The sequence below is a fragment of the Notothenia coriiceps genome, unplaced genomic scaffold, assembly GCF_000735185.1.
Source record: "Notothenia coriiceps isolate Sejong01 unplaced genomic scaffold, NC01 NC01_scaffold00017075, whole genome shotgun sequence".
Classification (NCBI taxonomy): domain Eukaryota; kingdom Metazoa; phylum Chordata; class Actinopteri; order Perciformes; family Nototheniidae; genus Notothenia; species Notothenia coriiceps.
This window is the reverse complement of record NW_011349776.1, coordinates 293,003-303,960: the sequence shown is the minus strand read 5'-3', so window position 1 is coordinate 303,960 and position 10,958 is coordinate 293,003. Positions and strand designations below refer to the sequence as shown.

Below are 10,958 nucleotides of genomic sequence, written 5' to 3'. Positions count from 1 at the left end.
AAGGACGCGAAGTCTACCCATGTGCAGCCTCGAAATTACCCCCAAACCAAGGACGTGGCCTCGGTGGAATTCCAAGTATGCTGGAGATTGGAACAGTCCTTCGGCGGCACTCGATGGCGTAGCATCCTTGAAATATTGGCTTGGAAGCCAGTTTCCTCGCGATTGAGAAACGGCCAGTGTCTCAGATAGGGAACCAAACAACCGAAATCTCTTGAATTGTTAGATTCAAGAAAGCCTGGACTAGTAAGAGATGTTAAAAAACGGTTATCACATTTTGTATTGCTCTCCTTGTCTGTATCATTTCAAGCTAACTAAATAATATGTTCGATCAGACTCACAAATTACGGTTTATTTGATTAAAATGTCACACTTATTGTTGAATAATGTACTATTTGTAACACTATCTATCCTTATGATCATTTGACACTCATTTGATCTGCTTGCACATAAGCATGAGCTACAACAAACGGCAGTATTTGCACATTTTGACAGTTATGACAAAATAAAACTACACCTTCCCAGCCCCTACTTTGATGAAGCTTTCAGATCAAATACTTTACACCTAAAGCTTTTTGAAAGATTGTAAGCTTTTTTTATATTGAATGAAATATTACTTATAAACATGTTTTTGTTTGCCAATTCAATGGAGACTTTGACATTTTTATGTCACACTTCTCAGGCTTTTGTTATAGAATAGAGCCGCAGAAGACAATGCTGAAAATGATCAAATGTTGCATCAGATGATAGAGAACAATAACGTGTCACGAGCATAATAAAAGCCTTTCTTTTCCACTTTTTAAAAAGCAGACATTATCCACTTCAGAATAAAACAAAGACCTTAAAGAGAAACGAGCAAAATCAGCAGCTAGAAACACTTCCTGCTACCCGCATCAGAGATAGCTTCTACATTATTAAGGTACGAATGGTAACATAACTACGCACATAAGCATTTCATGATGCACTAATAGAACTACGCATAACCTTTGATACGTTACAGACTATTTTGGTTTCAGCCTTTTAGAAATGTCCGCTGAAAGATTTTCTAACTGTGAGGAACTGGAGAGATAGTGAGAGAAAGCAAGGAAGGGAAACAAAGATTTCTTGTGACTTCCTATAGTGTGTGTGTGTGTGTGTGTGTGTGTGTGTGTGTGTGTGTGTGTGTGTGTGTGTGTGTGTGTGTGTGTGTGTGTGTGTGTGTGTGTGTGTGTGTGTGTGTGTGTGTGTGTGTGTGTGTGTGTGTGTGTGTGTGTGTGTGTGTGTGTGAAGCTGTTCTGTTAGCAGCTCTGCACCACTGCACCTGCTCTTTAGGCTGCAAGCGTGAGAGAGGAGATGCTTGTGAAAACGCTAGACAGGAAGTAGCCTCGCACCTTATTGAGAGCGACACTCGGTTTCAACTTGAGTCCATTGACGTCAATTCTGTCAAAGACGGGGCCATCTGCAACGAATGATAACAGGAACCAGCTGAAACAAAACGCACTTTGTTGGTGAGTTGAAGTCAAAACAAGGAATTATAAACTATATTGTTACTTAAAAAAGGGAAGTGCACCGGCTGACTCTCTTTAGTGCAAAACTGTTGCTTTAAATGACTCAAATTGATGAATAACAGCTGATCTGAAATACTGTATTGGTGTCAATATTTCTGTGGTTGTACTCTTAACTACTGGTGCAGAAGTGAACTAACAAAGCTGCGTGTGTTGGCGTGAACGTATGTGAGGGTGAGAGACAGTTTACTTGCACTTCTTGAATGTTGGCAGTGTCAGAGGGCCAGGAAGCCCCCTCCCCTGTGTTAATACTGTGTCTATTGTGAGCGTGTGCAGGGCGACGTGGTGCGCATTAAGTCTGCTATGGAACTATTTTAGGAAACTTTTGGAACGGGAAGTGTGTAAAGGAAAGAACAATAATGAAAGAAAACAAGGCATTACTCAACAATACAGCGCGTCAGACCTGCCTGCTGCTTTATTGTTAAAATTCAATACTTGTTTATCAAAGCCAATTCCCTCCTCTAAGTGTGCTCACTCACAAGCTGCTCAGGGTTGAGTATAAAGCTGTCGATTAAGATAGTGGCGGTGCGGGTGAACGATTGGAAAGATGAAGTTTATAAAGATGTTTCTCTGTGTTTTTCTACAGGTGTCCAGTGTACCAAAAGGGAAGCAGCAGGCACTGAAGAGTGCAGTTGAATGGACGCCATGTTCGAAGGGTTAAAAGAGCCTCTCAGATACAGGACTCGGGCGATGACCCTCTCATCCTTACTCTGCAGGAATGAGAAACCCCCAACTGGAGCACCACCAAAACACGCATCTGCTCTCCAGGACAAGGACTGATTCATGGGTCGGGGTCTCGCAACAGACACAGCTGCATATTCTCCTCCATCGTCTTCATTTGCACTTAAGAACTTGTTGACTTGTCATTTCAAAGTGTGGCCTCTCACGGACACGTCGATGAGAGCCCAAGGGTGGAAAAAGTTAAAAGATTGTAATTTGTGCGAATGAGAAGTTTATTTGTGGGGGTTTTTTAATCGCTCCTGTTTCATACCAGCACCATAGAGAACAGGACAGACATTTTCCTGGAGGAGCAGAACGCTCTGGAGCAGAGTGGGGGAAGCGATTGTTGGACTGGTGTGTATTTCTCAGGCGCCATGCAGTCGGACGACCTCTTCATCCGCAAGTTCCGCCGGCAGAACATGCGGCCGCCTATCGCCACCGTCAACTTTGACCCCAAGCGCGAGGCAGGCGTAGTGGAGTGGCCTCCGAGGAGAGAGACCGATGTAGTTGACGGAGAAAGCCTGACACCGAGCCGCGTGGGGCTGACGCTGAGGTCGGTGGGCCGGGGCCACATCATGCAGAGGAGTAACAGCGACGTCACCCTGGGAGACCTGGACTCCTCAGGGAAGGCAGGGGGGAAAGCAGCCCGGGTGGTTGGTGAGAAGGTGGGTGCGGGGGCTCAGGGGGATGGGGGGGTGCTGCTACACAGGGAATACGGCAGCCTGTCCTCACTGGAGAGACAGATTCAAATTCAGGAGCTGAGCACAGACGATCAGGGGCCCCTGAGTCCGAACGCCCTGCGCTTCAAAGACCCTTTCCTGCTTTTGGGACTGCAGGGCAACCCTCCAGAGCCGGATGGATTCTTTCGGGGTCTGATTGGGTCTTTAGGGGACTCCCCAAAACCCCCCAAGCCCCCAAAGCCTGAAGGTCTAAGTAAGAAGGCCAAACCCCCCCATATCCCTCAACCGGGTCCCTATGATAACATCGGGGGCGGGGCCTGGGTGAGGAACTTCGCCCACTATGATGTCCAAAGCATCCTGTTTGACCTCACCGAGGCGGCCATGAACAGAGACAGCATCGGACGGAAAAAGAACATCACCTCGGGGGCTTCGGCCGCCTCCCAGCTGCGCCCCCTGTCCCAGGCCAACCCGTCCTCGCCCGCGCAGGGAGGGGGGGGCAACGGGGTCAACGCAGAGGACCCCGAGCAGTCGCTGCTGCTGGACGAAGGCGACGGCAACGACAACGAACTCCTGCTCAGCTGCCCACACTTCCGCAATGAGACGGGCGGAGAGGAGCAGGTGGGGCTGGACCAGTCCCAGGAGAGGAGGGGGCTCTGCCTGAGGACCCCCAACGATGCAGTGTCGGTCCTGGAGGAGCCCAGAGAGAGTCACGTGCAACAGCAGGGGAAGAGCAACTACTTTATAGAGCACGCAGACCTGGGAGCCCATTACTATCGCAAATACTTCTACATGAAAGGTACAAGTTCAATTCCTGCTGGTTCTGTTTAGGCAATGGAAAGGAGGGATACTACTTCATATCTATCCAGCTTAACAAAAGTTATCATTTTCAACCTCTGAAAAAAAATTATAAACCAGAGCATTTTTTTTTAGCACATTTTCAAAAGAAAAAAAAAGACCATTTATGGACTGTGTAAAAAATAGAAGGAGAGAGGATGTCAGAAAAAGGACATGGTTATAAATATAAATATTGTTTTTTAGATACATCCGTATTGCCCTGTACTATTTTGCATACGGTATTATAATTGATATGTTTTAAAATCCATCGTATCTATCAAAAACATCTTCTGTTGTTTTTATGTTGGCTTTCATTATTGTTATAATGGCGTTGAATATTGTTTGTTTATTTCCTTGTTGTTTTCTTTCGTTTGTAATTGACTCGAATAGTAAGTGGGGATTGCCCCTCGATATTCTCCTGAGTATAAATAAAGGAATGAATGAAACTGAGTGAATATATTAGGGGGGAGGGTGTTGCCATTAAGAGGAGGGTTCAAAGAAAATATTCATAACTCTGGGGAGGATCTAAATAAAATATAACATGCAGCCCCCCTCTGCACTCTAGTAATTGTCAAACAGTGCTGTATGAGCTTCAGATCTGACACATGTATGACTGTGTTGTGATCACAGAACACCAGAATTTCTTCGGGATGGACGATCGCCTCGGTCCGGTGGCCATCAGTTTCCGTCGGGAGGAGAAAGATGGGTCCAGCGGAGCTCAGTACAATTACCGAATCATCTTCCGCACCACAGAGGTAAGCCGGCGCTCGTCTGTCCTCAGAGTTCAGTGTGTGTTGAATCGATCTGACTGCATGTGACGACTCTCCTCAGATGAAGACGCTGAGAGGATCCATCTTCGAGGAGTCCGTGCCTTCTGCCGCGCGTCACACCACCCCTCGGGGCTTGTCTCCAAAGAGGCTTCTGGAGTTCATCATGCCTGAACTGAACCTGCACTGCCTTCGCTTGGCCTCAAACTCCCCCAAGGTCCGGGACACCCTGCTGAAGCTGGACGAACAGGGGGTGAGTACGGATGCGTCTGTCTGACACCAAAGATGTGTCAGACAGAGAGCTTTTCAGGACATCGGATAGTGACAGCAAAAAGCTATTTTTCAAAGGTCAGACTCAAACATTATTTAGGAAAAGCTGACTCTGAAGTCTCCACAGTGATCAATCAGGTGTGTTAAGATTTAAAATGTGACACCCTGATAACTCTCTTTTCTGTTTTGAGTTTTCAACATTAAAACGTTTTCCTTTATATAAAGGGCTCAATGTGTTTGTGTAGTCGTACACAGAACAAGTCCTTTTTTCCCCCTCAATTGAATTTAGTTCCTTAAGGTTAAATCCGTCCGTATTTTTCAATTCGACAGTTTTTCTGTTGTTCTCAATTGACATGTAAGACGGACTAATTAAATACATACACTACTTCCTGTTGATCACATAGTCGTTTAAGTCCTATACCACTAAAACACACAGATCATTATTATTATTATTATTATTAATACACACTATTATTATTATTTATTACATTACAGATTTTATTTTTATACTCCTGGAAATAATTACTGCACTTTATTCTTTATTCCTTTATCCCTTATTCCTAAGTGTGTATGCTGCGTGTATTTTGTTGTCTTATGTTGTGATGTTTTTGTTTTTGTTTTGATGGCCCCTTGAAAGGGAGAAGCATTTATTATGATCTCATTGTACATGTATAATGATATTAAAAGATTCTATTCTATTCTAAATACAATTATAAAACGGACAAGTCAAATCAAGCAATCTGATTGGTTCTTAGACGTGATATACTGAGCGTGTACCACGGGTAGAATTGTAAGTTACTTTTCACAACAAGTCAGTATCCCTCCGCGCCTGAGAAACACAGTATACAGTTGGGCTGAAAAGCAAACTGCCTGCAGTTAGGGTTAGAGAATATACCACAGCCTGTCGTGAGCTATTGCTTAATTAATTTGTTATATCCCTTTACATTTAATTGCAGAATTAACCAGTTAAACCCACACCTGCTTCACCTTTCAGGTTAACTACTTCACAATAGGACTGAATAACTTCTTTAAAGAAACTCTCAGTTTGAAGCATTTCGCAGCCTGAACTCTGTCATTAATATGAAAAGGGGATTAACAGGTTTATTAGTGTGCTGTGTGCTGTGCAGGAGTATAACATTTCACAGCGTACATTCTTCCAGACAAGCTTTCTGAGCTGCGAGTAAGATGTCAAATGATCAGTATGCCCTATCAGATGAAAGGTCTGGGCAGGGTAATTATAAACTCTACTTCTCTGTCTTCCTCACGCAGCTGAATTTCCAGCGTAAGGTCGGGGTGATGTACTGCCGCGCGGGGCAGAGCTCGGAGGAAGACATGTACAACAACGAGAGCTCGGGCCCGGCGTTCGAAGAGTTCCTGGATCTGCTCGGGGAGCGCGTGCGGCTGAAGGGCTGGGAGAAATACCGAGCTCAACTGGACAACAAGAGTGAGCTGATGAGAGAAAATCACACCACACACCCACACGTATTGGCTGTATCTCACCTTGTCGCAGGATCATTATCCGAAGGGCATCAGTGCCCCGCTGAAAGCATGAGATAACCTCTATCTAGACACATGTAATCTGAGTAATGCCTGCAAAACAGCATAGTCACTGCTGCTATCTCAGAGCTGTTCTCCACTCAGTGAACAGCAAATGAGACGGAGAGTTTGACTCGTTCAATCAGAGACGCTGACTGATTTTTTTCCAGTGTCTGTTTCGATGTGTGATGGGTTTTTCTGTGTGTGTTGTCCTTGTGTAGCGGACTCAACTGGGACACACTCCCTCTACACGCGCTACCAGGACTATGAGATTATGTTCCATGTGTCCACGATGCTGCCCTACACATCCAACAACACACAACAGGTACAACATAAAATATCTTTCACCAGAGATTTGATGTATGATTCCCTTCTCCTGCCTTTTTGTGTATCTTCAATACCAATTTCATCGCTTAGAATTCACGGAATTACTTTTGCTTCACTGCTTATTCGTAAAAATAAAAAATCAGTCTTGGTATAACCTTTCTATACCAATCTCTGTTCACACTGTCATGTTCTTCTTAATTCTTAAAAAAACCTCTTTATTCTGTAAAAAGCCTGACATAAAAATCCTGCCCCCCAGTGTTCACTCCCACCAGGAAGGGTTTCACAGTCCTCTCTCAGGAAGCTGGCGTTCTTTCTTTATGTGCGGTTTAAGGCTGTTGGATGTTATTACAAAAGACACTGGAAATGACATGCTTATATAGATTAAAGGTTTAAATAAAAACAAATCCTGGTAGTGACAAAGCCCTGAGATTACTCCACAAACTGCCCGCTTTTAGGTAAAGTTTTTTTTTCAGTTCTATTTTTTACTTTGTCATACAAGATGTGCAATAAAGGAACTTGTAGTTACAACATTCTGTATTTTTCTAAGTACAGTATGGTTTTGGTCATGCAAGCCTATTTAAAAAATATTAAAACATGCTTATTTTTTTATTTTACAACAACTATTTTCCCAATCAAGCCTTTATTTAACCATTGATTTGTTTGATTTTTGTGTATGGATGCACATTAGTGTTAGTTAATACTCATGAATGCCTTTGCAACTACTCCGCCTGGGGTCTGTATTCAAGGAAAATGCATAAACAAATGTTTACACTACATACAGTAAATACTGTTGCTACAACATCAACACTGCATCCAACAATACATTATTACATTACATGTCACTTGTTAGACACTTTTATCCAAAGCAACTTACATACTCAATACTGTGGACAATCCCCACAGGAGCAATTTGGGATGAAGTGTCTCAGGGACACAATGACATGCTGACTGCAGTGGGGTTAGAACCTGTGACCCCCTGATCCAAGCACCAACGCACAACCCACTGCACCACACGCCTCCATTATATGAAAATATTACATTTAACCATTTAAATTGCTTGATAAATACATGATATCCAATAATAATGTAATTGTTGTTGCACACCAGAATTAAAGAAATTAAAGAAGGTCTGCTTCCCCTACTTAGATTATCTCTTAAAATCCTTCTTAAAACCTTGTTTTGCTGAATCTCGATGTCAAACTGTTTCACCTTTATATGGCTCATCTCACTTTACTATAACGACTCTCTCTTAATGGTTTAATGACCGTCTCTCTCTCTCTCTCTCTCTCTCTCTGTGTTTTTACTCTCCAGTTGCTGAGGAAGCGACACGTCGGTAACGACATCGTGACGATCGTGTTCCAGGAGCCGGGTGCGCTGCCGTTCACGCCAAAGACCATCCGCTCTCATTTCCAACATGTCTTTATCATCATCCAGGTTCATGAGCCGTGCACTGACAACACCTATTACAGGTCTGTTAAAAACACCCTTTCACACCCCAAAAATACCATCCCCTCGTGTTACAGGCTGAAATATCAATCAAATCATTTCCAGCCAGTGGGCTCCAACGTTGGGATTGTTGTTACTATGTGCTCTCTTTCACACGTGGAATACATTATATTAGACCCTCCAGAAAAACGCGATCGCAGAATTTACCGCATAATCAGCAAAATGGCGCAGATTTTTAAAAGGCCGCATATTTATCAAAAGGCCTCATAATCCCCGCATTTTTCCACACAAAGTTGAGAAAAAAAAAAGTTAACTCGTCTTGACGTGAAGTAGTGATGATGATGACGTCATCAGCTCGCGCAGGGGGGAAAATATTCTGCACCCCGTGCAACTGTGTGTTGGAGCATACGTTTTAGAGAAAATCGACGGTGACGACCCACTTTGATTCATTCAAACATTCAAATATGCTTTCTGCTGCTGCGGACAAGAAAGCCAAACAACTCACGTTCACCGAGGCATCAACCTCCAAAACCCTTTCGAGGGCTACAAGAAACGAAGTGAGTAGCCTACAAGATTGAAGCTGGTCAGATAACGAACGAGTAAATGAAAACAGAATGAGGCGGAGAAGTGTGTTTGTGTGTGTGTGTGTGTGTGTGTGTGTGTGTGTGTGTGTGTGTGTGTGGGGGGGAGGGTGTGTGTGTGAGATTAAAATAGCCCAATTGCTTTTACAATAAATAAACATTGAATGTGTTTAATTGAATAGGAAAGGGGTTTAACGTTNATGCTTTCTGCTGCTGCGGACAAGAAAGCCAAACAACTCACGTTCACCGAGGCATCAACCTCCAAAACCCTTTCGAGGGCTACAAGAAACGAAGTGAGTAGCCTACAAGATTGAAGCTGGTCAGATAACGAACGAGTAAATGAAAACAGAATGAGGCGGAGAAGTGTGTTTGTGTGTGTGTGTGTGTGTGTGTGTGACGTATGTGTGACGTGTGTGTGTGAGAGAGAGAGAGAGAGAGAGAGTGTGATTAAAATAGCCCAATTGCTTTTACAATAAATAAACATTGAATGTGTTTAATTGAATAGGAAAGGGGTTTAACGTTAGTGGCAGGTTGTGTGTGAGAGAGAATAAATAAGACAGCCCAATATTAAAAAAAAAATCTATTATTTTTCGCTACTTTCTGCATATTTTGCAACTTCCCGCAATTTCACCGCATAAAATTACATAAAAACCCTGCATGTTTAATCGCATAATCAAGGATTTTTGCCCGCGTTTTTCTGGAGGGTCTAATTATAGTACTTGTGGGGCAGCTCAGCGCACGGATCTGTGCTCCCCTGCAGCAGGTTCACTGTAAATGTTTGTAATTCTAGAGAGCACTTCACACCAGTGAAGCCCTCCAGAACAAGACGTAGATCGATCTTGCTGCACCCAGTCTCTTACTCTGTCACTCCTCTTTCCCTCTCTCCCTCTCAGGGTGGCTGTGACACGCTCTAAAGACATGCCGTTATTTGGCCCCCTGTTCCCTAAGGGCGCACGATTCCCTCGCTCCTCCGCCTTCAGAGACTTCCTCCTGGCGAAGGCGGTGAACGCTGAAAACGCTGCAGAGAAGTCGGAGAAGTTCCGCTCCATGGCCACCCGCACGCGGCAGGAATACCTGAAGGACCTGGCAGAAAACTATGTGACCACCACGCCCATCGACTCCTCCACCAAGTTCCCCCTGCTCTCTCTGGGAGGAAAGCGCAAGGACAAGCTGAAGGGCGCCAAAGGGGCGGAGCTACACAGTGCGGGGGCGCTGGTGTGGGCCGTGATGGTCAACAGCGGGTATGAAACGGAGGCGGGGGAGCACAGACTGCCCTGTCTGCTCGGGGTCTCCGCTGAGTCCGTGGTGCTCATAGAGAGGTGCACGCGCAGGGTGGTGTTCAACTGCTCCTGTCGAGATGTCATCGGCTGGAAGGCGGTGACAGAGACTAAGCAGGGGGGGCCCTACTTGGATATCTTCTACGAGCGTGGGGAGTCAGTGTCAATCAGTGTGATGGAGAGCCAGGCGGAGGACATACGAGAGGTGGTGCAGAGGCTCGAGGTGGGTGATTGTGCTCGGATGTTATGGTCTCCTATCGTGCAAAATTCACTTTTTTATGTCTTTTATACATAAATATGTGTCCCCGGTGTGTCAGTGAACTCACAAAGTGTCAGAAAACAAAACCCTCTCTCTTTTCCTCCGTACCCAAATCTCAAAAACCGGGGGAAAAACGGAGCTGATCCAGATTTGCGTCCGATATGACGTCATATCTGAAATGTGGGCTGGCTTTACGCCCACGGCCCAATCAGAAACGTTGCTATCAGAAACAATGCGCAACGTGTTTTGGACGTAATATGGTCTTTCTTTACATTAGCAAGCATCGCTAACACTCAGAGCTAACACTGGTGAGTCTATGTGTAAAAAAGCAGGAAATAAAAAGGTACCTTGTGGTAAACCCGCTCCGTACTGTTTCAGAAATAATCCTTGATGTGGTTGTGAACATGATATGGCGTTTCATCACGGCAGCATTTAGCTCTGTATCTCGGTAGAATTCTGAGCAGGCATAAGCTCCCCCCCCCTCTTTTTTTATTTGTTTAAAGGACCCAGAATCAGCACTTCTCTAACAGGAAGTGAAATAGAGGGATATGAGGCATGGCTAGAATGGGTGATCTGTTTGGTATTTTGAGCAAAACACATCATAGACATGTTTTTTATATATTTGTATATATCTGAGGCCCATAATATATGCCTAAAAATAGCATGATAGGAGATCTTTAATGTTTTGCTTTAAAAGGTATACATATTTCTGATTCCTTT

At 44.3% G+C, this 10,958-nt stretch overlaps 1 protein-coding gene across 1 annotated transcript in view; it reads left to right on the top strand.

The window, feature by feature from the left end:
- Positions 1–10,958, top strand: part of sipa1 (signal-induced proliferation-associated 1) — a 30,666-nt gene that overhangs the window by 13,732 nt on the left and 5,976 nt on the right. The window contains exons 2-8 of the mRNA XM_010776636.1: positions 2,128–3,737; positions 4,406–4,530; positions 4,607–4,795; positions 6,082–6,256; positions 6,570–6,673; positions 7,987–8,144; positions 9,596–10,202. Coding sequence (XP_010774938.1) covers positions 2,636–3,737; positions 4,406–4,530; positions 4,607–4,795; positions 6,082–6,256; positions 6,570–6,673; positions 7,987–8,144; positions 9,596–10,202 — 2,460 coding nt within the window. The 5' untranslated portion in view covers positions 2,128–2,635. The remainder of the gene's footprint in view (positions 1–2,127; positions 3,738–4,405; positions 4,531–4,606; positions 4,796–6,081; positions 6,257–6,569; positions 6,674–7,986; positions 8,145–9,595; positions 10,203–10,958) is intronic.